Source organism: Colletotrichum aenigma (genome assembly GCF_013390185.1).
Source record: "Colletotrichum aenigma strain Cg56 chromosome Unknown KSG_Cg56_contig03, whole genome shotgun sequence".
NCBI classification, from domain to species: Eukaryota; Fungi; Ascomycota; class Sordariomycetes; order Glomerellales; family Glomerellaceae; genus Colletotrichum; species Colletotrichum aenigma.
In genome coordinates, this window is record NW_023500909.1 from 4,635,255 (window position 1) to 4,663,229 (window position 27,975).

The 27,975-nt window shown below is 50.8% G+C and overlaps 10 protein-coding genes across 10 annotated transcripts; 5 read left to right on the top strand and 5 right to left on the bottom strand.

Annotated features, from left to right (window-relative positions):
• Positions 1–769: 769 nt before the first annotated feature.
• CGCA056_v005200 (uncharacterized protein) lies at positions 770–1,864 on the bottom strand (the record flags this gene model as incomplete). The annotated part of the gene is made up of 1 exon (XM_037320453.1): positions 770–1,864. One exon carries the CDS (start codon positions 1,862–1,864, stop codon positions 770–772), a length of 1,095 nt encoding a protein of 364 aa, XP_037180763.1.
• Positions 1,865–5,261: 3,397 nt separating this feature from the next.
• On the top strand, positions 5,262–6,715 carry CGCA056_v005201 (Calcium-transporting ATPase 2; the record flags this gene model as incomplete). The annotated part of the gene is made up of 3 exons (XM_037320454.1): positions 5,262–5,594; positions 5,645–6,027; positions 6,082–6,715. The coding sequence occupies 3 exons, from the start codon at positions 5,262–5,264 to the stop codon at positions 6,713–6,715; spliced, it is 1,350 nt and encodes a 449-aa protein (XP_037180764.1).
• A 299-nt stretch (positions 6,716–7,014) lies between these two features.
• On the bottom strand, positions 7,015–8,778 carry ATR2-5 (Cytochrome P450 monooxygenase ATR2; the record flags this gene model as incomplete). The annotated part of the gene is made up of 5 exons (XM_037320455.1): positions 7,015–7,633; positions 7,691–8,280; positions 8,336–8,424; positions 8,476–8,512; positions 8,569–8,778. 5 exons carry the CDS (start codon positions 8,776–8,778, stop codon positions 7,015–7,017), a joined length of 1,545 nt encoding a protein of 514 aa, XP_037180761.1.
• An 872-nt stretch (positions 8,779–9,650) lies between these two features.
• On the bottom strand, positions 9,651–11,478 carry CGCA056_v005203 (Cytochrome P450 monooxygenase TRI13; the record flags this gene model as incomplete). Its single annotated transcript, XM_037320456.1, has 2 exons — positions 9,651–10,955; positions 11,020–11,478. 2 exons carry the CDS (start codon positions 11,476–11,478, stop codon positions 9,651–9,653), a joined length of 1,764 nt encoding a protein of 587 aa, XP_037180762.1.
• Positions 11,479–13,798: 2,320 nt separating this feature from the next.
• On the top strand, positions 13,799–15,574 carry CGCA056_v005204 (Efflux pump FUB11; the record flags this gene model as incomplete). The annotated part of the gene is made up of 1 exon (XM_037320457.1): positions 13,799–15,574. The coding sequence occupies one exon, from the start codon at positions 13,799–13,801 to the stop codon at positions 15,572–15,574; it is 1,776 nt and encodes a 591-aa protein (XP_037180759.1).
• A 201-nt stretch (positions 15,575–15,775) lies between these two features.
• Positions 15,776–16,062, bottom strand: CGCA056_v005205 (uncharacterized protein; the record flags this gene model as incomplete). Its single annotated transcript, XM_037320458.1, has 3 exons — positions 15,776–15,784; positions 15,848–15,892; positions 15,958–16,062. 3 exons carry the CDS (start codon positions 16,060–16,062, stop codon positions 15,776–15,778), a joined length of 159 nt encoding a protein of 52 aa, XP_037180760.1.
• Positions 16,063–18,062: 2,000 nt separating this feature from the next.
• On the top strand, positions 18,063–18,343 carry CGCA056_v005206 (uncharacterized protein; the record flags this gene model as incomplete). The annotated part of the gene is made up of 2 exons (XM_037320459.1): positions 18,063–18,156; positions 18,207–18,343. The coding sequence occupies 2 exons, from the start codon at positions 18,063–18,065 to the stop codon at positions 18,341–18,343; spliced, it is 231 nt and encodes a 76-aa protein (XP_037180757.1).
• Positions 18,344–18,827: 484 nt separating this feature from the next.
• CGCA056_v005207 (uncharacterized protein) lies at positions 18,828–21,308 on the bottom strand (the record flags this gene model as incomplete). Its single annotated transcript, XM_037320460.1, has 5 exons — positions 18,828–19,297; positions 19,359–19,474; positions 19,548–19,661; positions 19,716–20,339; positions 20,401–21,308. The coding sequence occupies 5 exons, from the start codon at positions 21,306–21,308 to the stop codon at positions 18,828–18,830; spliced, it is 2,232 nt and encodes a 743-aa protein (XP_037180758.1).
• Positions 21,309–22,887: 1,579 nt separating this feature from the next.
• Positions 22,888–23,652, top strand: sdnD (Methyltransferase sdnD; the record flags this gene model as incomplete). The annotated part of the gene is made up of 1 exon (XM_037320461.1): positions 22,888–23,652. One exon carries the CDS (start codon positions 22,888–22,890, stop codon positions 23,650–23,652), a length of 765 nt encoding a protein of 254 aa, XP_037180765.1.
• A 2,812-nt stretch (positions 23,653–26,464) lies between these two features.
• Positions 26,465–27,878, top strand: CGCA056_v005209 (uncharacterized protein; the record flags this gene model as incomplete). Its single annotated transcript, XM_037320462.1, has 4 exons — positions 26,465–26,701; positions 26,755–26,850; positions 26,900–27,279; positions 27,335–27,878. The coding sequence occupies 4 exons, from the start codon at positions 26,465–26,467 to the stop codon at positions 27,876–27,878; spliced, it is 1,257 nt and encodes a 418-aa protein (XP_037180766.1).
• Positions 27,879–27,975: the final 97 nt, after the last annotated feature.

Genomic DNA, 27,975 nt, shown 5'->3' on the forward strand with positions numbered 1-27,975 from the left:
TGTGGTTTCCGCGTATGACACATGACTTTGGTGCCCAAAGTAAAGCCTCAAGGGACTTAAGGTTTGTTGCCATGGGGATTTAGAAGTTAGATGCTCGCTCGTTCACCCACTTGACGCCGAGAACTCGATTTTTAGCGGTAGAAGGTGGCAATGGTTTTGGTAAAGTTCTGTTTTAGAGCATACGTAGATAAACACACTTTGACGCTGTTACCCTCATGTTGGTTTTACGTCCGTGCTTGAGGGAACATCGCCATATCACACTCCAGAACTACGCTTTAGGCCAGGACGTTCGAGGGAGTTGCTAAACTGTCCGTGTCTCGTTCGCTATGTGTTACAACGAAAAGAGGCTTTGGGACTTAGTTTCCATTGGTTGAGCGTCTCGCTCTCCGACGCTGTCCGAAGGTAGGCACCATCACCAGGCTTTACACGGCGGAATTACACGGCTCGTCCGATGCCCGCGGAGACGACAATAGTGGGAAAGGGAGTACAGGGCGTAGGGCTGAGCAATAAAGAATAAGGGATGGAAAGCGAAACCGAATTCTCTCGAAATGGCCTATCAACTTTATTAGTGCTGCTAGGGTGGGGGCTGAAAGGGGTGCTGGAAAGAAAAAGTCGTAATGTTGAGAGAGGATCGTCAAATTATCATCGAGCAGACATCCACACCCGTTGAGCCAAGCTTGCTCCGCCACTCTGATCGTTGAAACATGCATGTATGGGTTCTAATGTCGTGCCTCGGCTTATTGTAGTTAGAAACGATCCTCGATAGTAATCACTCGCCGCCCTTTTCTGCAGACGCCGCCTTTACAGTGACCATCAGAGGCTCCCCGTTGCCCCTAGCCGAGCGAACTAGTGCTTGGAACTCTCCGTCATTGACAAGGTCTTTCATCTTAATCTCCCTCGTCCTTCCTAGACTCTCCAATTCGTCCAACCGGTCCAACGTTGCCTGAAGGTGATCCTCAAAGCCCTCTTGCGCGCAGATCTCACGGAATGCATTTTGCATTGGCACCGAGTCAGCCCGAACGATTGAGTTGGAATCAATGGAGAAGATGTTGACGTGATCGTGCCGCTGAATCAGGTCCGGCCGGGTCATGATCTGTCTCACCTCGTGGAGGGGTATCTCTGGCAGCCGGCCGTCGGTGATGCCCCCCCGGACCATGTTCTTTTCCTTCTCGACAAGAGCTTTAGCCAGCACCATCGCAGCAGCTGAAAAGTCCTGCTGGTCCTCGGCGTTGTCATCAATGTCACCGCCCAGGATCCAGCACTGCCCGAGGAGCCAGCGCTTCTCCCGCTCGCAGATTAGGTCGCAGGCGTGGAGCATGTCCTCGGACCGGGCCACGTGGTCGAGGAAACCGACACGCCCGCCGATTTTGTTGTAGACATGGTCTAGGATGTTCTGCGGCACAACCTCCTTGAAGACCTTTGCTCGGAAGTCTTTGAGGGAGGCCAGGGCGGGTCCACGGGGGATGTCGTGTATGTCTGCTACGCTCAAGCGCGTTGCTTGCCACCTGAGGCGCTCTGTGATGCTGTGATCGTCGCTCGTAAGTACCACTGTCACGAGGCGGCTGGCGGCCCAGAGTTCGGCTCGCTGTTGGATAAGCTCGAGTAAATTGCGGCCGTGGTCGTCTTCTCGCAACAAATGAACGCGGTTGATGACGAGGATGAGAGGCTTGCCGGTACGCGCCCGCCGGTTCAAAGCGACTTTTTCCATTTTGTTGAACGCTCTTTCAATATCAAGAGTGGCTGTTGAGTCACGGGGGCCCTTGAAGTTGAACAAGCTTCCGACGTAGTCCTCGTGGAACTCATAGTCGAGGGCTTTGCCCAGGCGGAGACGGAAGATTTCTGGATCACCGTGGGCTTCGAGCATGGCGATCCCGTCGCCGTGAACTCGTCTCATTGCTTTGAGTATCATGGATGTTTTTCCAGAGCCCCTTTCCCCGGTGATGAGGTGGTACCTCCCCTGGAGACTGCCATCTAAGATTGCATCAACGAGAGGCTGTTCGGTTCTTGGAATCCATTCGTGGTGACCCAGTTCATTTTCGTGTAAAGCTGCTTCCAACTGCAGCTTAGACGGTACGGCATGTCGCGCGAGCGCTATGAGCTCAGGAGTGGAAAATCCTGCACTGAATGCGTTTTCCATCTTTTGAAGCACGAGATACTTGTAGTAGGTATGGTAGGAATATCCTGCCAAACCAAGCACAGCGATTGAGCCAAACGCAGTCGCACTTCCCTCGACAACCTTGAAGAAAGTTTCTTTCCAGCCTGAATTGGCAGATTCATCACGGTCACCCTGCTTTCGGGAATTGTGCTGGGATGAAGATGAATCCGCGCCTGGGTGTTCCTGTTTCACGACAATGACACGAGGAGGGGGCTGGCCGTTGGGCAAGCGAGCCTGCAATCTCGCAATAAGTTGAAGCCAGCTTGGTAAGGGGATCGATCCCGGATCTTACTCTCCAATGCCTCGGGAGAGGGTAGCGTCTAGCCATGGGCGTGCGATGGCTCTTCTAGTCTTGCTGCGGGCGTCTCGCGGTTTGCGTTGTTTTCGTCGGTGTAAGTGGTGAGGTGGTGGTGGTGGTTGGTTCCCAAAGCTTTGCGATCCACCAGGGCAGTGCAACGTGCTGGCTTTAAGGACTGTACGTGCATGTCGCGTTTGCAGCAAGGGTCCGCTTCGAAGCAAGCGAGTGGCAGTACGGCGCACTATTGGGGTCGGGAGACGATGGCCAATGTCTGTACACAACGTAGCGATTGGGTGTGGAGAGGTGTGCGGTGAATGTAGCAAATGCGATACATTGATTAAGGTGTCCATCCCAGTAGTAGCAGGGGGTAAACGGAAACAAAGTCTTGTTGCGGTGCACACGTACCCTTTTCTCTATTCGGCGGCTACCCACTTGCTGATTATCTTGGCTTTTTACAATCTCTATGTACATCACGGCACACTCCGCCGTGTGGTCTTGGCAAGCCATTCCACGCACGACTGCTTGGCAAGTCCGGCCAGAGAGCCTCTTTCCTAGGGTATCTACTGCCTCATATTATTGCCAAGAAACATTTGTTGATATGTAACACACCTCCGTTGTTCAACCGGGGAAATATCTCCAAGAGCCATCAGTCCATCTTTTACGGCCTCTAACGCTCTTTTGTTGCCAATTTTCCAGAATTCGACCGTCTGCAAACTTTTGTCTCCATCCCATCTCGGTGCAATAACGGCGATGGAGGACGAAATCACCTCATTGCCCCCTATCGGCTCGACGCCTGACGATCGAAAGAGCATCATCGCGGCATCGGCGGCCACCGAGAAGCTCGACGACGAGGACAATGCTCCTGGAAGCAAGTTCGCCTTCTCCCCACCGCAACTCCACCGGTTGATCGAGAACCGCAACCCGAGATCTCTACTCGCCTTTGGGGGCTTGCAGGGCCTTGCGGTGGGCTTGCGAACCGATGTCAACGCAGGCCTTGGAGTCGACGAAGATATCCTCGATGAACACTCCATCAGTGCAGAAACGGCTGCAAATTCCAAGAGCGCCGGTGCCCAAACAAAGGCAGACCAAAAGGCAACAGAAGCCCCAGGGCAAACTCATGGCAACTTCACCGGTCGCCGGGCAACATACGGCGAGAATCGTGTACCCAGGAGAAAGCCCAAGACCTTTCTGCAACTTCTTCGGATGGCCTTCAACGACAAACTTATGTTCCTTCTTACCGCCTCTGCCGTCGTCTCTCTTGCCCTAGGCATTTACCAATCCGTCGGCAGCGACGAACAAGGAGCAAGGATTGAATGGGTTGAGGGGGTGAGTATCTTGGTTGCTGCTGTGGTCATTGTGGTTGCGACCGCCGTCAACGACTATCAGAAGAACTACAAGTTTCAGAAGTTGAACCAGAAGAAGGAAGAACGCATGGTTACCGTTGTTCGATCTGGCAAACACCAGTCCATTTCCATCTTTGACGTTCTCGTGGGCGATGTATTGCACATCGAGGCCGGCGACGTTGTTCCCGCTGACGGCATTTTGATTCAAGGATTTGACATCCAATGCGACGAGTCCGCTTTGACTGGGGAGTCAGATTTGTTGGCCAAGACTTCAGCCTCCGCATCCATCGAGAACGAGAACGATCCTTTCATCCTCAGCGGGACAAAAGCAACCACTGGAGTCGGAACATATCTCGTATTGGCTGTTGGTGCCGACTCGTCGTACGGCAGAATCATGATGTCGCTCCACGACGACGTTGAAGAGACTCCTCTACAACAGAAGCTTGGAATATTAGCTAAGTACATCATCAGATTCGGCTTGATAGCGGGTGGTATTTTCTTCGCAATCATGTTCATCCGGTTCATCGTCGATCTGAAACACAAACAAGGTGGGCCCAAACAGAAGGGGCATGCCTTTTTGGACGTTCTGATCTTGTCCATCACGATTATCGTTATTGCAGTACCCGAGGGTCTCCCACTGTCACCCTGGCTTTGGCTTTTGCTACAACAAGAATGCTCAAGGACAACAACCTCGTACGACTCCTTCGATCTTGCGAAATCATGGGCAACGCTACAACGGTCTGTTCCGACAAGACGGGTACCCTAACCCAGAACAATATGAGCGTCGTTGCAGGTATCCTCGGAACGGCAGCATTGTTTCGAGATGTTGGCTTTCCATACGGGCACGACCACGACATCCCTTCAACCAATGAATTCATTGCATCCCTGCCGAGCACTATCCGAGAACTACTTAAGACGAGCTTTTCCCTCAACTCGAACGCAATCGAAACGACTGACTGCAGCGGTTTTGTTGGTTCGAGCACCGAAACTGCACTTCTCAAGTTTTCTGTTGAGCATCTTGGCATGGGAAGTGTCAGTGAAGAGAGGACCAACGGGAACATTGTGCAGGTTATTCCCTTCGATGCCTCAAAGAAGTGGATGGCTGTTGTTATAAGGCTGAGCGATGGTCGCTACCGAATGTTGGTCAAGGGTGCTGCAGAAGTCATTCTGGACAGATGCGTCAATATTTTGAGCGATCCCGCCTCTGGCTCCGACGTTATGAAGATGACTCCTGAAAGCATACAAAGACTGAAGGCCATCATTCTTGGCTTCGCTCAGCGGTCTCTGCGAGTTATTTCCGCGGCATACAGGGACTTTGATTAGTGGCCACCGGCCGCTTCAAATACAACGATCAGTCTCACCGACTTGGTGTTCATCGATGCTTTTGGCATCCGCGACCCCCTACGGCCTGAGGTTATTGAGGCTGTCCGACAAATGCGGAATTTACACGGCTGGCGGAATAGCCATGGATGGACCGACCTTCCGGAAGTTGACGTCGAGACAGATCGATCTCGTAGCTCCACGTCTCCAAGTCCTTACTCGATCCAGCCCCGACGATAAAGTACGCCTAGTAACTCATTTAAAGAGTCTTGACGAGGTCGTGGCTGTGACCGGAGACGACACGAACGATGCCCTCGCATTGAAGGCTGCAGATGTGGGTTTCTCCATGGGCATATCTGGAACCGAAGTCGCCAAGGAAGCATCCGCAATTGTTTTAATGGACGACAACTTTGTATCGATTGCCAAGGCAATCTCCTGGGGCAGAGCCGTCAACGATGCCGCCAAAAAGTTTATGCAGGTTGGTGACATAGTCTTCCTGGCGTTTCTGACATTAACAAATCGAAACAGTTTCAGTTTACCATCAACGTTACGGCCGGCCTTCTTACTGTCATAACTGCACTCATTGGTGGCACGGACGCATCTGTCTTCAGTATTGTCCAATTGTCGTGGATCAACCTGATCATGGATACGTTCGCTGCGCTGGCCCTCGGTACCGACTTTCCAACTCCCAATCTGCTGAAGCGGAAGCCCCAGCCGAGAGGAGTTGCAGTCCTCAACGTTACAATGTGGAAGATGATTCTAGGGCAGTCCATCTACCAGCTTGCGGTCATCTTCACGTCCCACTACGCAGGGGAAAGCATCTTCCAATACCACACCGAGCAACAGCAGCGACAACTACAAACCATGACCTTCAACGTCTATGTGTGGATGCAGTTCTTCAATCAAATCAAGTGAGTCGAGCTTAACGGAGAAACCTGGCACGGCTTGGACTAATGGTTCTGCAGCTCCCGGCGGATCGACAACCGATTCAACATCTTGGAGGGTATTCTCCAGAATCCTTGGTTTTTGTTTGTGCAGGCTGTGACACTTGCTGGACAAGTCATAATCATCTTTCTGGGTGGAGAAGCATTCCAAGTTGCTCCTCTCACGGGAGCTCAGTGGGGCTGGTCTCTTATGTTTGGAGTTCTCACTATTCCTGTCGGCATGCTGGTCCGTCTCATACCTGATTGGCTCCTGACCGCAGCTTCGGAGATGTTCGCTCTCCCATGGAATTCATTTACGACGCGTCGTACGGAGCCAGGGACAGCTACACGCAGTCTCGGTCCAGTTATGGGACTCTTCAACAGATGCTTGGGCCCTCGAAAGCAAACGGAAGGAGAAGAAGCTATTCAAACCACCCAACAGAGTGCTGGTGCAACCGATGAGGGCCTTGGCAAGTCTGGCGACCCAGCCGACCAGCAATTGGATCTTGAAGCGATTGTTGAAGCTCTGAGGTACGGTACAGCTGAGGTCAATGCCGGAAGTCAGCTGCATCCAGACACTCGGAAGGATGATCCGGTTCTTGTCGACTTGAGACAGATGGGTATTCCGCCAAGTCAGAACCCTGCTCTGTGGCAGTTCATGCGATCACAGCTTTGAATCCGTCGCTGTCATGACGGTACATCCCATTTTGTTGCGAGGAATCGTGTGAGGCATGGTGGCCTTCAATAGTACCTGGTCGGCGTAGACACTGGTCCGTTATTCAAAGATAGCCAACTACCCATCGTCGCTTAATACAACCACAAAATCACCGGCAAGAAGTTACAATAATGTGTGACATGTCCTAGACGCCCGCGCGATGTGACCTTGTCGTCATGACCGCACGAACTGATGCTCACCCCAAAAAAGCCCTATCACGGTATCACCACGCAGACCCGTCCTTGAGCAGTTTGCTTACCTCACTCTTTCGGTGCAATGGCTTTCCTCACCATCATCGTCTTAGTATGATCCGGTTCAATCATATCGCCTCTTACAATATTCTCGTAGCGGTGTTGTACCCCGTCTGGCATTCGGATATCGTACTCGAGTAGAAGTCTCGCGAGGAGCATCTTGATCTCGGTGGCAGCAAAGAATCGTCCCGGACACGCGTGGCGACCGAAGCCAAAGGCCATATTTTCCTTGGTCGAAGACACGAATTGATATTGTTCCTTATTGGCGTACTGCAACGGATCGCTGCGCATCTCGTCGCGGATCGATACGAAGCGGTAGGGGTCGAATAGGTTTGGATCGGTGTAGTGAGAATCATCCCGTAGAGGACCGACCATGGGCACCGCGATGTTGGTGCCGGTGGGGAGGGTAGTCCCGTCTTTGAGGGTCACTGGTTTCGTGATGGTTCGTAGGAAGCTGATTAAGCTGGCGGGATTGAATCTTTGGGACTCTCGCATGACGGAGTCAAGGAGCTTCATCTGGAAGAGGGCGCTGGTTGTCCATTCGTTTCCATTCGCGGCGAGTACGGACTTGATCTCGTCCCGAAGGGCGGGAATGACATCGGGACAGCGTGCTGCGATATCATACAAACTTTGATCCAGTCAGTCTCACGATGCATTGGCTATATCATGAACAAGAACGCCTTACGTATGAGTGGCTGCCATTGTCGTAGTATGGATGGCGACAACGCTCAAGCTAAGCTGTGTCTCGGCGAGTTGCTCATTGCTGTCCATGTCAAACTTGCTAGACTTGGCGATGAACCATTGCAGCATGTCCTCTGGTGCCTCGGTACCTTCGGTGTTTAACCTCTTGCGTTCTTCAATGACCGGAACCAGGACTTGAGCTGCACGACGTCTGTGTTCGGCCAGCTCCTTGATCTCGGGGACATAATGCTTGCCGATAAAGCGCAAGAACTTTGGCCATCTCTTGATTTTGGCTGCTGCTGTGAAGAGGTCGATGACGAACATGGTACTGGCATCTAGGTACTCTTCCTTGTGGCAAAGCTCGGGGCCGATGAAGATGCGGCCGGAGATGATGGCTACCATATTCAGCAGTTTGTCGTACAGCACCACTTCCGTCCATTCGGTGCAAGAACCGAGCGAGTCCAAGACCGTACGTTGGATGTGACCTGATAGTGTGACGGCAACTTTGGCCAGGCTTGGAGTGAGGTTCGACTTGATGACGTTGAGTAACAGGGGGTTTATTGGGTGGTAGTCTGTCCATCTCGTCTCGCAAAGCTGGAGAAGAATCAGCACCAGTTGTGCAACAGAGTATCCGGGCGGCTCTACTAACGGATTCCAAAAGAGGAACGTTGTTGACGGTGTCGTCGGGCATTTTTCGGAGATCGTCGCAATGGTGAAGCGGGATCATAACGATGTCGCCTGTAATGGTATCAGCTAGTGTTGGCCGTGGAGAAGTTGTTTGCTTCTTACCATCAGCACCTGTAATACGCCAGATTGACGACTTGAACTTCAGAGATTGAGGTTAGTCCAATGATTTCTAAAGACTCTTGCGTGGATAGAAACCTTCTGATAGCCTTCTTCATAAAGTTTAGTGGCCATTGCAAAGTACATCTTACGTCGCTTCTCATAACTGCCAGCTTCCTTTCCGACTAGCGGAAAACTCGACAGATTGCTACTTGAAGACAGAAACGCTAAGGTGATGGTAAGGAGAAAAGTCGCGAGCAGAGTTCCGACGACAGCGTTCACGGGCAACCCGGCGTCGGACGAACTCATGGTTGATTATCGGAGGATCTACCCTCTAAAACCTTTGAAGTGAAGATTGGATGCAACAAGTGCAAAGATTGTGGGCAGCGTCTGATGCTTGGAACATGTATGTGGCTTTGAGCTTCGAAGGGAACGACATATGTACTGCGAGCTATCTGATCGATGCCGCTGATTCAGCGGACCATTTCCCACTTGGCAGGATACTTCAGTCACCATAGCTGACAAATGGGCTGGTAAATCGGAAAATGGTGTCCGTGAAGTCGTTGCAAGGGCCGGCGCACGAGAAGCAAAGCCACGTCCTCACCAACCCCAGAGATCTGAGGGGTGAGCTTCGGGGAACGGGAAATGATCAAGCACCGATTGGCGAAGGTTCTGATGGACGAACATTTCAGAAATCGATTCTTTTGGTCACCTCACCAAGTTCTTTTGGGTCGCGTTGTGCGAAACCTTGGCGCGAACATCACTGAGATGCACGATCCCACCGGCAAACCGGTGCGGCCACGGAGCTAGATCGGCGGCCGTCATGGATGTCGCCCGAATCTCCCCGGAACTGGTGTGAGTCGAACGTCAAGTATTGGACGAACTTTCCCTGTCTGTCGTATCCGGGTTCTGCGTCAGGGATTGAACCCCAGGTCTGCAAAACTCTTATCCGCTCGTCGCTCGGCTCCGGACGGACTATTTTTAAGACCGTACCAGAACATACGTCGCAGACATGTAAAGATCTGATAACTAGAATAAGTACTACCATGCGCTCTTTCTCTCCGACCATTGTGGGATATCATCGGTATCCCGCCGGGCGGAAAGGCGGAGGTATGTTTCAGGACCACTAAAAACACTAATAGGTACATAGACTGGGAGATGTTCCTTCTCTGGGAGCAAATTCACTGCGTAATCTTTACAGCCTTCAAGTTAACCAGACATGATTTGGGTTTCGTGAATAATCCCTCCACCAGACCATCATCTTCCATCTCGGTGGGCAACCTGCCAAAGTCCAAGTTCCAAACCAATAAAGTTATGATCAACTTCAACTCAAGATAGGCCAATCTCTTCCCCCAGCAACCCCTGGGACCAAGGCTGAAACTCATGAATGGACCAGCTTGACCATTGAATTTGACTTCACCATTCTCGCCAGGTTGTAGCCATCTTTCCGGGAGAAATAACTCCGCAGGAAAGCGGCTCCTTCCCCAGTCTTCCACGCCTTCGTTGTTGAGCTTCTGTGAAGTCTCACTTCGTTTCTTTTCCTCGACGACTGCCCCTGCTTCTGCGATTGTAGGTCCAGTCAACAGGAACATTATCGGGGTTCCCTTGGGAACGTGGTAACCGACAATATCCATATCTCGAAGTGTATCTTTCATGATAGCTCCAGCGGGACTGCTCAGGCGGAGCGTCTCTTCGATGAATGCGTCCAGGTACGGGACGTGGGTTTTAACGATTTCGTCAATGGTCGGCTCACGTTTCTCGGCTACCGCTTCGGGGTAGGCAGCCCGTAGATTCTCGCGCAGCTTGGACTGGACGTCCTGGTTTGATCCGAGGTACTTGGCCGTGAAACATAGCGTGCTATGAGTCGAGTCTTGCCCGCCGACTATGTATCCCCAAAGCATGTCGCTCATCCGGAGCGAGTCGAAAGCAGGCTTTCGCCCTGCGTTCTCCGCAGCCAACTTCTCGCGAGAAACGACGTAGTCTACAGCCGAGGCGAAGTTCTCTTCTCCATCGCTTCGTGAGAGCTTCTCTACTGAACGGTCGATTTGCGACTGAAGAATGGACCTCTTCGAGCGGAAGGCCCGTTGTATAGTTGGCCGCAGGTTGTCGAAAAGGAAGAAGATGCTGGGGATCATTGCTCGGAAGGCACCCGTGACTCTCTTGTTCAGGGTATCGAGAGCGAAAAGAAGTTCTGGCCGTTCAACGGGGAGGAATGTGGCGACTTTGAGGGGTTCTTTCTTATCTTTCTCATCAGAACCAGCTTGTCTGGGTATCTCAAGAGATGGACCCCGTTTCATAGATCGCAGCCGTTCCGCAATGTAGCTTTCTTCCACCGGTACACCAAAGGCGGCAGTGTTCATGATGTCGTAAGTAAAGGCCTCCAAATCTTCGTCTGCCTCAAAAGGCAAGCCGTCAGTAGCAGCAGCTTTGCTTTTCCACAGTTCGATGAATTTCCGGACCGTCTTGTACGAAGCCGGCGCTGATACCTGTACGTATGTTAGAACTGCTTCATGGAACATGATTAAGACCCAGAAGACCAGGATCCCCTACCCCGTGTAAGAAGCTCGGCGTCATCAAATCTTTGGTAAGGAACTTGGCATCTTTGAAAGACGGGTGAGCATCTTCCATCGCGATGAAGTGCTCTGGTATGACACCCTGCCAAATCATGTTGTTCGTGTACCCCCGACTGAGATCCTTGCTCCTCTTCGAGAGCAGGTCCCGGGCTTCTCGATAATCAGCAATCACGACATGCGTCCGGTCGAAGGGACCAGGGAAGAATTGTGCGATTGGCGTCTTGGTTTTTGAAAGCAAATCCGTGAAGAACTTGAGCCAGAACCCGCCCGCATTATCAATCTCAATGAAGTAGGGAGCATCGCCGAGGATTCGATTCGTTGAGTCTTGATGGCATGGCAGCCCAGGTATCGGTTTGGGCAAGAGTCGAAGATAGATGATGCGAATGAACACAGCGAACGCTGCCAAGACCGCTGCGACTGTGGCGAATCCTGCCATGTCCTCGATGATTCGCTTTTGTCGATGTGTAGTCGTGGGCAAGGTCTTGCTGGACTGGGTTTGATGATCTACAGATCACTAGAGAAGGGCAATTTGAACATGTTGGATTGCACGAATGACGGATATATGGACGCCAGGAGGATATCTGACAGCGTTCGGATGAACTTTCGTGCCGGTAAGACTCGCCTACGTATTCGTATGAAGGTTGGTCTTTGGTGAGCACTAACAATGCACAGGAGAGGCACAGCGCGTGCCGCGGCACCCGATTTGGTGTCGGGGCGTGTCGGATCCACTTATAGTTTCATCCGCTCCTGTCGACGGCCGGGAAGGGAAACAGAATGCCAGAAAATCCAAAGTCCCATTCCAAAGTCCCTTTGATGCTTAGCCAAGTTCTGTCAGTGAGACTGCCGATGTAAAGTTCTGTGGTTTGTCATGCCATAGTCATGTGATAGTCCATAAACAGACTGCAAACAAAATGAAGTCGTTCGATGCGCGAGTAAACTCACAACAGCGACGACAGCAACAGATCGAACTGCCTGGCGATGTCCATTTGTTTCGAGTCAGTTTGAAGTGCGGGCTTGCTGTCGTAAGTAATTAAGAATAACAATAGGCGACGAGGCTCTAGCTATTGATTAATGACCCAGTAGAAGCCCCCTGGAAATGCTTCCTGATGTTCCTTAGCAATGAGGGATGTCAATGGATTTGAAGTTGATAAGTCAATCGAAAATTATACGTTTGTCTTGCAGCTTTGATGCAATAGTGCGCACTCAGCTTGCTCTAGGGGTTACTCGCACAAAAGCCAGCTGGTATTGGTACCCGAGGGAACTCATGAGACCTCACCCGAGGAGAATGTTGTTGGGACTTGGGTAATGATTCTCGAGATGGCACCTGTTTGAATCTTTGCCTAATGATGGACAATGTTGTGAATCGAGTAATGAGCAAACTGCCTTATTGAGTCTGTTGCTAATGCCGAGCCACAGTGCTACACATCGAAGTCTGTAACACGAGGCAGCTTCTGGAAAATAACACATAATCATAGGATGTTGTCTTAAGACTTAATTCAAGATGGCCAGAAAAGGAGTCGCAAAGACTTTGCAATTGCCAAATCAAGTGGGGCGGTATATCAACAGTAAGGAAATAGGGGGCGGCATGACGGAAATGAAGTTTACGTAGCGAAGCACAAACAGCTGTTTGGGCAAACATAAGCAGTGTGTTGGTTGATTGACCCGACGCTACGCTTGACCAGACGGTTGCCGAACTCCGGCTTGCATGATCAATCTTTCTTCAGAACAGTGTAATGACGGCTCCGAAAGTCGGGATCGTTATGGCGGGGAAAGAAGGTTTATGGGAACAGCCAAGTAACCGGATGAACGACCACAAACATCGGCTCCGAGTGGTGGTGCGGACATATCTCTACGACACGTGGGACCTGGGCAACATGGTCAAGCTTTATTGGTGAACCTTAGGGTCGCACTAGAGATCTCATGATGTAGAGCGGGCTTCAGATCTCAAATGATTCCAGAAAGCCGGTTCGCATTTATAATAGAAGGAGAGAATGTTGAGAATGACGGCAAGCATGGGAGCTAATGAAAGCCGGCGGTATTTTATGAATGGTTATGTACCGGAAGAGCCAAGTTCCATTGCCAACATTAGTGAGAAAACTGGAGAATGTGTCGAATAGTGCACTGGATAAGCACGTTATGCACGACAATCGGGAGTTATCCTTCCGGACCACCTAGAAGGGCGCTAGGGTCCGGACTTAAGACCGGCGGAGGTGAATCATTGTCTGCCGGGCTCCACTAACACCACCTTGACCGGCAACAAATGACAAAAACAGAGTCAGCGGAATGGTGTCGTCACCTAAGGCGCTGCAGATGGGGGATCTAAAACCTGCATCAGGTAATAACTCAGGCGAGTGCTAGGTATGCACGATCCGAGGGCACCACGCCCGGATTTAAGACCGATCTTGTCCGCTCCCTTCCGTGCAGGCGACTTGGACATGATTTCGCTAGAGTAATTATGAAGAGGCTATGAGCGAGTCTCGTGCTACATGACACTCTGCTCAAAGCGGGATTCCGGCGCTCTTTCCCAACCGTATGCCGATTTACATGCAGTCGCCGTATCGGGCTGCTCCCCCTGGTCATAACGTAGGACCCTTCAAGTACAGCATCCCTCCCATGAATGCAAGCATCTGCAAGATTTTCTGAGCAACATCTTACCTCTTCCGCCACTCCTTGGCAACATCACGACTCGAGCCTGCAGCTGCCTGCCCCGCGCATCTGCTCCCCAATCTGACCGACGACTCGAGAACAACCCCAGTATGAAGGATAAAGATGGCGGCGAGGTCGTTGCCCCGACAAGAATTCCCTATTGGCGCTTGGTTGCCGACCAAGCTGGAATCACACCAGAGGTCCTCAACCACAAGTATGCCGGCTCTGGCACCGAACAAGACCCATACCTGGTCCAATGGATCCCCAACGACCCTCGAAACCCCATGGGCTGGAGCAAACCAAAGAAGTGGTTCATCACAATGATGGTATCTCTTACAACACTGGCAGTGGCGTTGCTTTCCTCGGCATATACTGGAGGCATCCGCGAGATTATTGAAGAGTTCGGAATCTCGCAAATCGTCGCTACCCTTGGCGTCTCACTCTTCGTGCTCGGTTTTGCTATCGGTCCCCTGATGTGGGCCCCGTTGAGTGAACTCTTCGGCAGACAATACCTTTTCTTCGGCACGTATATGGTGTTGACAGCGTTCAACGCTGGTTGTGCTGGAGCGGATAGTGCTAGGACTTTGATCATTCTGCGCTTCTTCGCCGGTGCTTTCGGCTCATCACCTCTCGCGAACTCGGGCGGCGTCATCGCAGACATGTTTCCGGCAGCCGAGAGAGGTCTGGCGATGGCGCTCTTTGCAGCCGCACCCTTCCTCGGTCCCGTCATCGGTCCTATTGCAGGTGGTTTTCTCGGAGCTGCCGCTGGCTGGCGCTGGGTTCTCGGGTTCTTAGCGGCCTTCTCTGGGACTCTTTGGCTTGTAGGGACTGCTCTTGTGCCTGAGACGTATGCTCCGTACTTGCTTCGACAAAGGGCGGCGAAACTGTCCAAGATGACAGGAAAGTGTTATATGAGCAAGATGGAGCATGATCAGGGCAAAGTCAAGCTTGCAGAGTCTTTCAGAAACGCGTTGCTGCGTCCTTGGATTTTGCTGTTCCGGGAGCCAATTGTCTTCCTTCTCAGTCTTTACATGGCCATCATCTACGGAACGCTCTACATGCTTTTCGCCGCCTTCCCTATCGTATACCAGCAAGAACGGGGTTGGTCTCAAGGAATCGGCGGCTTAGCATTTTTAGGCGTAATGGTGGGTATGATCTTCGCCATCATCTATACTATCCCGGCAAATGGTCGCTATAACCGAGTTCAAGAAGAGAACAACGGCTATGCGCCACCGGAAGCCCGACTTCCACCAGCGATGGTCGGATGCGTCGCTGTCCCTATTGGTCTATTCTGGTTTGCTTGGACAAACCAAACCTCGATTCACTGGGCCGTTAGCATCGCAGCCGGCATTCCATTTGGTTTCGGAATGGTTCTACTCTTTTTGAGTATCATGAACTACCTCATCGACGCCTACACGATCTTTGCGGCGTCCGTTCTTGCCGCCAACTCAGTCATTCGTAGCTGTTTTGGCGCTGCGTTTCCTCTCTTCACGTCATACATGTACGCGGACCTTGGTACCAACTGGGCGTCATCGATCCCAGCTTTCCTGGCACTTGCGTGTGTCCCATTTCCATTCCTATTTTATAAGTATGGAGCTGCGATTAGATCTCGCTGCAAGTTTGCTGCAGAGTCCGAGGCTTTCATGGCGCGGCTTCGCCAAGAAGACTCATCAGGCTCAGAGGAAAAAGAACCCGAGCAAACCAGTTCGGCTGAGGCTGCGGTTGACACCGAAGAGACATCGGATGGGCCCACATACGCAGCTTTGAACACACATCGGCCTCGGACTATGAGTGGTGGCACAGCCGTGTCTTCCCGCCGCAAGTCTTATGATGGCAATCCATATGACATTGACAGAGTCAACACCCGACAGTCATTTGGGCGTTGAGAAACTACGTTACAAAATTGAACATTTATGGTTTAGAAAATCAATAATTTAAATAGATATGAACAGTCTATGAAGTAAAGTGCCCTCAGTCGCAACTCTCTGTTGTTGAACGTGATTGGCTCTCCATAAAACTAAGCGGGACAGTACAGAGCCCCAGAGCAGCAGGATACAGCAGCATCTCTACCCGAGTTGGGGGTGCACTTAAAAACCCTGGGTTAGCATCCAATTTGGACTCATGTTTTGTAGTTTACTAAAAGTCGACCGATATCGTACCTTCGTTTTGCAGTCCGCCCACGGATCAGCATAGTTGATTCGGCACTAAAAGTAAACTCGTCAGCATTTCTGTAGTATGAGAGTAGTGAAACACCCAACGTAATACTCACATCCTCGAAGTTGCAATCTGCGGGGGGTCCCGTGCAAAATTGAGCTGTAGCGCCTTGCAGGATGACGGCTGCGGCGAGGAAGAAGGTTGTCGATGTGAAATGCATGGTGCTAAGCTTATTTCGAAGTGTAATTGATCTAGATCGGAAGTGACGAATGGGGTTGGAATGGCTTAACTTGCACAAGTCCCTTCTTTACCGCGCATCTCACCGGCATGTAGGGTTTATATATTCAGTTCTGGGCAAGAAATACACGAATAGTTGCTCTGTCTAAGTTTTTAAAGTTCACGCGAGAGAGGGCCCAATCAACACAACGCCGGGTGAGTGTTACCTAGTTGCAGATAAATGACACAACGGAATGTTCCTGGGGCGATCGTCTCATGCTCAGCCAGGGCCATGTGCAGTTGGCGTTCATCCGACACTGTCGGACAGTCAAGTAACCGAGTCAGCTTTCAGACAGAGAGGTCCAGGCACACAGGCAGGGTTACGTCGAACATACTCGTGCTACGTCGGCTTGTCCCAAAAGATGGGACGATCCTGTCTTTGTGGCCTTTTAATAGGGCTGAGGCGCGGGACTTGTAGTGCGTGAAGGGAGCAAGGTTTGGTGATTTTTTGCCATGAGACTGCTTTAAATTACTCTGTTCCGGGCTATCCGTGTTGAATGGTTACACATGTCATGGAGGATGGACATTGAGTCAAGAACATAGCACTGACCAACGTCTCCACCAAGGTTCGTTCCCGGCAAGGCGGCCATTGGCACAACATTAATCAACCTTGAAAGGGCCTATGGAGCAAACCCGATCAACTGAGGGAAGCTCAGTCCAGCCAATATATACGCGAAATTGGTAAATGGAGAGTCTCGGTCTCGGAGTCTAACAAAAAGTGCGACCAAAGACTCAAGAGCAGTCTCGACCTCATTACACTTTATGAGAGTAGTCTGTTCATGTGCCCAGAGCACGTCGCAGAGGAAAACGATCTCGAGCTTCTTATTATTTGCGTACTAAATGGAGGGGTTGGCAGGTGCAAATACTAACCTTGTCTTAAATAATGGATGCAGGTACATTTATGGCGAGTTCAACATTAGGTACGCAACTGACCTGCTCACAATCTTACGCAAAGCCAATTCAGGATCTGTTTTCTACAGAGACTCTGATTACAAGACAAGCAAATAGCGGGGAGATGAAAGCATCAAACCGGTTTCAAGCGAATCGGCTCTCAATCAGTGTGATAATCTTTCTGATATTGTAGGCAAAGGTGGGAGGATTGCCCGCCAATGGAGAACTTTTGCCCCTTGAGGAAATCTCCCATACAAAGCGGCACAGAAGTTGGCCGTGCACATTTCCCATTGGGATATTTTTGTCGTCAACGCCGGCTTCGCTCAGTCCGTCTCCCAGACAGGGAACACGTTGCTATTCCCCAACTTCCCATCGGGGACCGCGCACTGCGCTCAACGTCTGACAGGACTACCCTTTGGCACTTAATAAGGAGAAAGAACGGTTTCCCGAATCCCACGGGCTTGCCGGTACCACTTGGTGGCATAAACACCAATATGCTGACTCGTGAATGTCGTGAATGTGGATCTCCCGTCCGGGTCCATCTATCGAAGATCATCACCATCTCGCCATTAAACGGCAGCCTCGGGACCTCAATACTTTAAATGGTTTTTGTTAAGTGTTCGTCTATCATATCAATATACTGCACGTGTGGTGGACTGTTTTGCTGAAGCGCGTCGAAATTCTGCCCGGCAATTTCATGGCGTTACTGCGAATAGAACTACGCGCGGTATGTGGATGATGACTGACGTGGAGAAGGACGTCGACGCGTCCCGAAGTTCACTAGATCGTGATGTCTCACCGTGATGAGAGGAAATGTTTTGACTGCAGTGACCCATATCTCGGCCGCCCATCCCGCGCTACACAACACCATCAAAGCTAGATGTATAGTGCCATAAACCACCATTTCCCAAATTGTGGGAACATCAATAACTTGAATCTTATAAGAGGGTCTTCCGTTTCTCATCCCGTTTTCTTTATCTTCAGCCCCAATCACTCATCAACGGCGTCAGAAAACAACTTCGCTGATATCCAATGTCAACATTAATCATCTCAATGCAAATCAACGCTGCCGCCTTTTTTGCCCTATTGCTGGCTGCGCCGCCGGTCCTTGCCCGCACCTGCCCTGCCAGCGCGATTCAATGCTACTGTACGTTAACCTCCCGGCTGTCATCCGAAGTCTATGCTAACTTTTGAAAGACCCTAATGGGCGCTGTGCGAAGTGGTGCCCACAATTAGGCTGTGGATGCGCCGACAACAAGAACAGCTTGGGTGGTGGTCTCGTGCGCTCGAAGTGCATTACCGAGTTCCAATGGTTGGGACGTCACAAGTGCTGATTCGAAAGCTTCACTATGGACAGGCGACTGGGTGTCACAGACATGAATTGAGATGTCCACGAAAAGATACGTCGCATTATTGCACAGTAATCATTATCTCGGAGCAACATAACGGCAACCTGAGGGATGGGTTTTGGATTTCAAAGGAATAATTAAGGCACCACTTGGCGCATTTAGACTTAGACATTGCGCACATTAGCGAACACTTTAGGGTTAATATTCATGTTAAGGATTTATTTAAATAAAAGTTTAATAGCTCATGTGGTTGCCTCAATTCTATGTGAGTATCACTAGGGCCTCAGCTGGACGCTATGGGTGAGTGTCAAACAGATGTGTAGGCAGAGAGAGCACTGAGGTTATCGGATGACGCATTCAGGCGACTTCAATTAGTCCATTTGTATTGAGTGTTTACATCAAACCACAAGCAGAGTAATACGAACAACCTCCCCTTAAGAACGAAAATTCACACCAAATGCCTGGCCCCTCAAGCCAACTCTGAAGACAAGGTAACGGTGACCTTATCTTCGACTAGAGGAACTCTCCATCCGCCGCGGGCCGTCTCAACCTGATCACCAGTGACTTCCCAAGGCGATTGCATCGACTCCGTCCACACAGTTGCATTCATGGCCTTCGGGACGCCCGCAAGCTGCGACAAGGTCATGGAGATGGTCCTTGCTTCGACATTGTAAGAAAGCTGCTGAATGACGCCCACATCGACTGTGACCATGACTGCCAGAGGACCAATGAATGTCCTTTTTCTAACAGGATCACGCGGCAGAACCGTCACCTTATTGCCGTCGGTCGTGATTTCCCCGCCGTAGGCCACAGGGCCGACTTGCTCATCTTCAGCTACGTATGTTCCCGTGTTCAAGATCATGCCGAGAAAGCCCGGACCGTAGTCGCCGGTAAAGCCATCCCACTTCAAGGTCTCAGGGAAACGAATGAAACCCAGCGCTCGGGCAACCGGCCTCGTTAATGTTCGAAAGTGGTGCAAAGCTTCCACCGTGACCGGTACACAGGAGATAAGAGTCGGAGGGATCATCGCCGAAAGCCGAGAGTAGGACTTGGGAGTTCAGAGCGGATCCGTAGTGGTGAATCTGGCGCTCAAGTCGTCGTAGCTTCCCAGCGAGACTGGCGTACATATGTTAGAATCGCTCGTTTCTTAGACGTTCAAACGGACCAATGTGCGGTTGGCAGTACTTACTCAAAGTCCCAGTATCGATGCGAATTGCCGTTCCAGCCCCAGTGCGGCACATTAGGCGTGAAACCAAGTACGGTATCAACTGTTCGTTTAGCCAAGTCCGTGAAGCCGAAGTGCCTGAGAAATAATGGTGAGTCGGTGGGATTCCTCAGGGATTGTCATCGCACTCACCTAGCCCAATAGTAGACGCCCTCCTGCCCAGTAGAGTCCCATGCCATCTCACTCCAAAAAGGGGCATCGATGGAATTCCAGTATTCGGCGCGAGACTTCATGAGTGCCGCAAGAGTGGCGGCTTCATCTTCGAAACCTTTACGAACGAGATCAGTCATGATCATACCCCAAACAGTTTCGCCCATAAGTCCCATCTCCACCCAAGCAACACCACCACCCGAAATGCGGAGAGCCGTTCGATAAGCCTTGTCAAGATACCAGCTCCAGTCCTGACTGACAAGCTCTGAGTAGGCTCTTGCGACTCTATAGAGGGACCAGTATGCTGCAGAGGGGTGGACGTAGTTGTAGCCTCTGTCGGTGGCAAGCGCCCGGCCTTTGTTCCAAGACATCCAAGAGCTCCAGTCAAAGTTCTCGTACACAAAACCGGGCACCTCAGCTGGCTCGTAGAAGAATAGGGAGTTCCGTACGGCGGAATCTTCTTGCTGGACGTTACCCCAAACCACCTTGTTCACAAACGTGTCGAGTTTTGCAACTTCGTCCGCATCGGGATGCACAACTTGCTTGACGACAGCCGCAATGTAAGCTCCAGCTCCACCCTCGTCACTCAGTCCGGCTACCCAGGTCCTAAGATCTTGCGTCACTACTGAATCGCTCTCGCAATCGTAGGTCATGACAGACGGTGCACGACCAAAAGGATCGGACGCCCTCCGGGGCGATTGTGAATCTCACTCCAAATTGAAGGTTTGATCCAGGCTCCAGTTTTCGGGAAGAAGGAGGATTCCAAGCGTGTGCCCCCTGGACGGCCCATTCGTTCTCCGCCGATGCTTTTGTTAGCACTTGCCATTCGTAGAAACCCTCAAAAGTCTGGCTTGAATAGGAAGATCCTTCGTAGCCCATTTCCCATAGGTTTCGGTAGGCTTCCAGGGGTGATTTGGTTCCTTGGAGGGCCGTAACAACGAGTGCGGGTCCTGTGCCTTTGATAGGGGTAACGCGAATCTGACCAGCGTCCATGCCGATATACGGTTCGGAAAGAGAACAGGCCGCTGTTGCGTCTGCCGGGTGGTGGTGTGTAAAAATGCTGTTGAACTCAGCGGGAAAGCCAAGACTACCGATCTCAACGCTGGAGTTCCCAGTGTTGCTGAAGGTGAAGCGCAGGGCGAGATCGCCGTCGACATTTAGCCATTTCCGAGTCACATTGAGCGGCCCGGAGGGAAGCGTAGAGTAAAGGTCTGCGGCGGCAAGAACCCCATCATTTGGGGGTAGAGTAACGACAGGCCTGCGGGTTTGGGCAGAATTTCCATCGATCCAGCTGTTGTCGCCTTCATTTCGATATCTGTAGGTAACATCACCCCAGTGGTATTGTCCGTTACGAGAACGGTTTCCCAGAATGTCGAAAGGGAGGAAGTCGAAATCACTCCCGTTGGACTTCAGAGACGCTAAAATTTGAGCGTCTCGCACAATTCGAGCCTTGAAGTTGGATGTCTCGATATCCACAAAGCCATTGTTGGTGCCCAGGTCATCCTGTCCAAGAATGGTACCGATGAAAGTGCTTAGCGGAAGCCATAAGGATAGGTGCAAAATTGGAATCCTCATGGTTGCGGTAACGATGATTGGGATTGGGTCGAAGGTGAGCGCTTGTCGTTGTGCAAAGAGTGTTTAAGATTGGTTCTGTCAGGAGGGAACAGGGTCAACTTATATTCGTGTGACCACGCGGAACTCCTATAATGATTAACATAGACTGGGCTACCGAGAGATGTGGTCGCTTAAAGCAACAAATGGTTGGCGCGGATGCACCGCTCATGAGTATTTGCATAATTGCCGAGTTCGTGGTTCGTCGCCATTAAGAAACTGTGGCAGCTCGCCGTCAATACGGCTCGAACAACTGGCGAATGGATGTTAACCATTTCGTTTCGATACAATTGACGGCATATCTCGAGGCGCATGTAGTTTAGGTGTCGCAATCAAAGCGTCACTCAATGTGTAAATCTTTTATAGTGCCTACATACGGTTGTGGACCGCAAGGTGCCTATTGGAACGCTTCTGGGTGTGGCCAATTTCAAAAGAAATTGTGGTACGATTTTCGATTCAGGATATGATCGCAACACTTGAATTGGAAACTTACTTCGCAAAGACAGAACCGCTGACTGCTTATTAGACCTTCTCGGCTGTCTATGCCTAGGGCATTGTCGTCTATGTCGCCTCGGCAAGGTTCATGTTCGAAAATGAAAGACGCTAGAAATCGAACACCCAGAGACCCTCTGGGAGGTAGAATGTCCTGTTGCTCATCGTCAACCAATTGAAAGCTGTGTCGACGCGTACAGACCGGCCATCTACCTGAGTTGGGATAGACAAAGTCCAGTCTCAAATTGGCTCTCTCTGATTGAAGTTTTGGAGTCATTTTCGTTCTCATTTGGGCAGATGCTTCTAGCTAACCGGGCGATATATTACATGTCTACTTATTTTTGTTAAACCTCCATTCCGTTGCCTCATTCGTCCTTAACATTCCGGCTGTCGTCTGTCGTTCTTGTCGTCGACATCCGTATCCGCACCTGTCCTCCACAATGGACAATTTCATTAGCGTCATAGTCAATATGTAATTACGACATTTTATTTGACATATATATTGACAAAACTTCTTCGCATTTGTTGATTTCAGGAGGTTAATTAGATATGGAACACGACACGTACTCAGAACCATTCTGCAAGATGCCAAAAACTTGAAAGCACCACGTGGGAAAGTGACGACCTTCAAGCCGACGCAATGACCCGAAGTCGTGTTTTCCGTCAATGGCGCGGGGTCTATGATCCGTCGTCAGCACTAATGCACCATTTATGCCGTTGGTTATGATTTGATAAGTACGCAGAGTCCTCTTTTCCCCTGTAGTATTGAGGGGTTAGCATGGATCTCGTTCCGGGCCTATTGGTGCATACTCAGGCTCCTCATGTCAGCCCATTATCGGGCGTTAATTGCAACGTGCTTTCTCTGTGATATTACCGGAAGACCCTTGGTCGTTTGGTTCGGTATTAAAAACCCAAGTACAGCCGCATTTCTGGCTTCTTTGCCAAAGCATTCTCACACTCCCTGCTAGGTCAATGATAATAGACTTCACGTCTCATTGATACGCTGCAACTTCTGATTACCATTTCCGATAGAAGCGCTATCACATTAGGCATGACGGCGGAACTCATCAACTTGGCCGACGGATTATCCTGTTACACCAGTGGGGAGACGGAAGCCCGCTTCATCTATAACGAGATTTGGGAAGAGCATTGCTACGATGGGTCGAAGTTGTCCGAGAATCCCGTCATCGTAGACGCTGGTGCCAACATCGGGCTCTTCTCCATCTACATGAAGAAGAAATACCCTACCGCAAATATCATCGCCTTCGAGCCAGCGCCCGAATCTTTCGCAACCTTGCACCGCAATTTTGAGCTGAATGGTATCTCAGGAGTAGAGGCTCACCAGTGCGGTCTCGGCCCGGCAGCCAGCGCAGAGAAGCTGACGTTCTATCCTACCTTTCCCGGTAACTCGACTCTGAGGCCTGAAACAAAGAAGTCGACTTACGAAGCTATTGCTGAGAGATTTGGACAGGAGTTTGTGGACACAAACTTTGGAAACCCGCAGTTTCTAGACATCAAAATTGAAAAGCTGTCTCGGTTCTTGGACGGGGTTGAGAGGATTGACTTGTTGAAGGTGGATGTTGAGGGTTCTGAACTCGGGGTATTACGGGGTGTGGATGAAGAGCACTGGAAATTCATCCGGAATATTGTGCTAGAGACCACGGAGAGTTCTGGAGATAGACAGAAGATCGAAGATTTGCTACGGCAAAAGGGGTTCAAGGTTGTCCGAGAAGGAGCTGCGTTTGACTCGAACATGGAATTCTTTGTCATTCGGGCTCATCGAGAGGACGAAGCTGGTGAAAAGACACAGGACTGAACGTTCCAGGCCACGTGGGAGAGTGATTTGGTTGAGTACTCCAGGAAGGTTGAACATAATTTGCAGTGAAGGCTTCCGTACAGACTCTTCTGTCGTAGTTTTGGCATGTTTCAATTAGCCAAATGGGGACATAGAAGTTCGGGAGCAAGATTCGTCTAAAACATGATCGATCTCTTCATGCAACGGGACATGGACTCCTAGTGAACAATCTCACCCGGGTTTTTGTTTACTCTCCGTGATCTTCATCGTCCCAGGGGATCTTGACACTTTGTCGCAACTTCGAGTCATCATGGCCAATCACAAGGAATCTATGAGTGACATTTCTTGAGATCCCACCGAAGATTCTGTAGGTCATCTGCCAAATTTGGACGGTGAACCATCTTCACGCAGACTTTGGTCCAGATTCGTCATTCGACCAGCTTGAAACTTAATCCCTCAGTCGCAGCCTTATCCCATTGCATGTAGGTGGACTGCAGGATAAGAGATCTGCACACAATTTTCCGCTTTTTTCCCGAATTCTCTCAACTACATGAATCAAAGAAGGCTACAAAAACGTCGATCTTTGTTGATTGACTGGAGCCCCCGCGCGTCACACCTTGAGTTTGAAGTCCGACCGCGCTCGATAGTGATAACATCTCGTCACTTTTCCGTATCAATCGTCGTCGTATTCCACCAGTGTGATCAGCTCTGCGTCGGCAATCCCATTTGGAGAGGAGCCGGCATTGGGAGCGTGACTCAACACATGCGTTGTCCAATGAGGTCAACCTCGAGATGCGATCTGTCGAGAGTGAATCCATCGACCGCGATGCAGAGGGCGGTTGAACTTCAACCCTAGCATTGGTCCTCGATGGCTCAGGGGCAAGGACCGTCAAGTACCCTGGGTGCTTTAACTTTTGGACTCCATGGCATACCAACAGGCATGAATTCTGATGATTTTCTTGATTCAGAACGTAATTGCTGACCTTCTCGTTTGGGAATCCCGCTGTCGTTGTTTCGGGGTTATGCCGGATGGAGAAGGAGAAAATCCGGTTAGACAATCCGTCAATTTGGGATGGTTTAATTGAGACCGATCAGCCTTAAAGCTTGTGTAATATTAGCACCTCTTGACGTCTGCAGTCCAGTTTTCATTTGCTCCATTGCTTTCGTGTCTTGCGAAGCCTCGGTATGAGAAAAGGAGATCGAAGTCTTCGAAGATCGACGAAGCGGATACCGATGTCAAATACCCAGTCTTTTCAGAATCAGATAATCGGATTGCTCTGCGGAGCAACGATCAGGCTGCGCGGCGGCTTCGGATATATCGCAGATGAAGAGTCTGTGTATTCCCATGCCGATCTCCATGGGCCCGTGTGGTTCTGCTCCAGCATCGGGGGACGGTTGAACTAGCTGTTTCCACCCCAAGTCCTGAGACAGTCTAAGATGGGCGGGAAACTTAGCGTGCACTAAGAGAAATCAACGTACGAGTCTTCCTCGAGGATGTGCGAATGAATTGTGGACTTGCCCCCAAAATCTTAACTGGGTATGCAAAATGGATGGGTGTGGCGGAAAGCGGGCAGGCGAAAGCTCCTCAACTCGCGTGGCCCCCCACAATCCCGCTGCCATGAAGATCGAAGCGATTGTGACCTTGATTTGCGGTGACACAATTCTCCAGGGCTGACGATGGTTCAAGGCACGGTTCCATTGCAGAATTGGTGCGATTGAACGTTCGGGCAAAGCCCCCATTTCGAATAATCAAGATCTGAGGCAATTAAATGGAGGCTGCTAAATGTTTGGAAAGGTTACAATTGGTGGGCAGACTGGTGATGCAGCATGACTCGGGTTTTGGGAGGCAAATGCGGCAATGAAGATTGTGAATTCCAGTCAGGCTGGTGACGTGCGGGGGGCTAAGACTGAGTCGCTCAAGGGACTTCAAACCTGACAAGAAGCCAAGCCAACAATGCCCAGAGAAACTTCAGTCCACTTCAACCAAGAGAAACATGATCAGCTTGCGTCAGCATGCCTCTTTCAATGTTTCGTTGCATCGCAGATCAAGGACCAAAGTTGCTGGCTTCGTGGTAAGGAATCGAGGCTTTGCAATATAAGCAACTCATGATCGCATGTTCATCACATACGACCATACCCACCGGAGAACTCGGGATCCCGTCCGCTCTCCCATAGATAAGCCGATGAGGGATAGAGTAGTAGTCGGGTCGGTGACGACCGGCGAATGCCTGTTGTTGTATGTTTTTGATCTTTTTGATGGCTTCGATATTCGACGATGTTTTGGATGGCAGGCCAGGCAGGGTGGATGAGAGCCAGCCCACCATCGTGTGTCATGGGAAGCGCACCAACTCCGATTGCAACCGTTGCAACCAGGAGTTGAAGAACATGCCCAACCGAACTTCGGAAGATCGGCGTGGGATTGGCTAAACGTGGTGTCACTTGTCAGTGCTGGTCCCATTGAGAGTGGGGGGGACCCTTGACAAAAGACGAACGTGAGGATACGGGGTGATGGAGCCGCTTTTCGTACTTCGCAAATTGGTTTGCCCAACGGATATTCAGAGCCCAAATGAGGGAAGATTTCCGTATGGCCCGCAATATAGTCTATATTGCACGGCTCGTCAGATCCGTTTAAAGCGAATCCTTTGCAAGCATGTTGCCTGTGCCGGCCCCTTGTTTCACTAAAGTGTTGCGCCAGTCTTCACCTGCCTCCTTAAGACAAGCTTGTTTCCTCCACTCTCGTTGGTCTGCAGAGTGCGAGAGTCTTTGCTCAAAAACTCCATGGGTTCGCCTCTGGGTCCGTTGAGCGGCAACCGTCTTGTCTCTTCATGACAAGATGGCCGAGCCTCTATCATCCTCCGCTGCGGCTGGGCCGTCGGCCTCACCACCGCCGAGTGGCGGGCCTCCCGTTCAGGAAGACTTCGTCTACAGCGCAAGCCAAGCCCGCGCAACCGTCGCATTTGGCGCGATTGTGACAATCATCACCACGGTATCCGTCATCGCCCGACTTTACACACACAAATTCGTTATTCGAAGGGTTCGGGTAGACGACGCTTGGGCATTGCTTGCATTGGTACGATGACTATCTCTCGATTGGTCGCACCAGGTTTATTGACAAGATTTCAGCTGTGTGTCATTGCCGTCAACGTCATGCAAAGTGTCTTCACGATGCGTTATCTGCCTGAGATGACATCCATGATTTCGAATAATGCAGGCTCCAGGGTATGGACTATCTCTCCATGACCGAGCCATGGCCTAACCTGATGAATAGATCCCATACGCAACCGCAATTACTTACAACTTGGCTATGGCCTCGCTCAAGATGACGTTCTTGTTCCAATTCTATCAGATCTTCAGGAACGTTCGTGTCATGAGAATCGTCTACATGGTGGCGATCTTCGTTGTTGGAGCTTGGAGCATCACCCAGATCCTTCTGGCGGTGTTGGTCTGCGTTCCCATCCAGGCCAACTGGAGTCTGGACGTTGAGGGAGTCGTGTGTCTACCGACGTTCGTATCGACGTATATCAACGCTACAGGAACTATGGTGACGGATGTCATTGTGCTGTTTCTGCCCTTCCCGACTCTCTGGAGTTTAAAACTTCGCGGACGCCAGATCTGGGCTGTGTTCGGCGTCTTCGGAATTGGCGCAATGTAAGTTGATTCGGTTCCCATTTCTCCTGTCTATTCATGACTGACAAGTGACTAGCGTTCCCATAATTTCCGCCGGTCGTATCTGGAGTCTAGGACACGTGCCCCCGAAAGGCTACATGAGCACCTCGTGCTGGACAATCGCAGAAATCGGCATCGGCGTCACCACCGCATCTCTTGCAACAATTCGTCATCTTCGAGACCGCCGAGTAAACTCCTTGTTGTCGCGAAGTCTGCCAACGAACCGACGAGATTCTTTTACGGAAGGAGTCATGTCACAGGACCCTGCACAACAGTTCTCCCATCAACGATCCGGAAGCGAGGTGGACTTGATTGGGGTCAATCGGACGGGAACGAGCGGCTCTCTGGATAGCAATTTCAAACTCTTCGGCAAGAAGAAAGGGCTGCCGCCGTCAGCTTTGGGTGCCCAGGACGACCAGACGGACTTGACGCTGAACAACAAGGGCTCAACAAAAGTCAACATCACGTCGTTTCGGAGAAAGAAGGAGATGCCGATGTCCGAGGGTGCTGCGAATTTCCTTGGAGAGTTTGGAATTGTGGTTGAGAGGACGTGGGAAGTTCAGGAAATCCGTATGGAATAGCGGTGCTATGTACGGTCAGATATTGAAGTAAAAGCTAATGAGAGTAATGATAACTATCAACAAATACTCTGAAGGAGAAAATTCGGAGTACACAGAC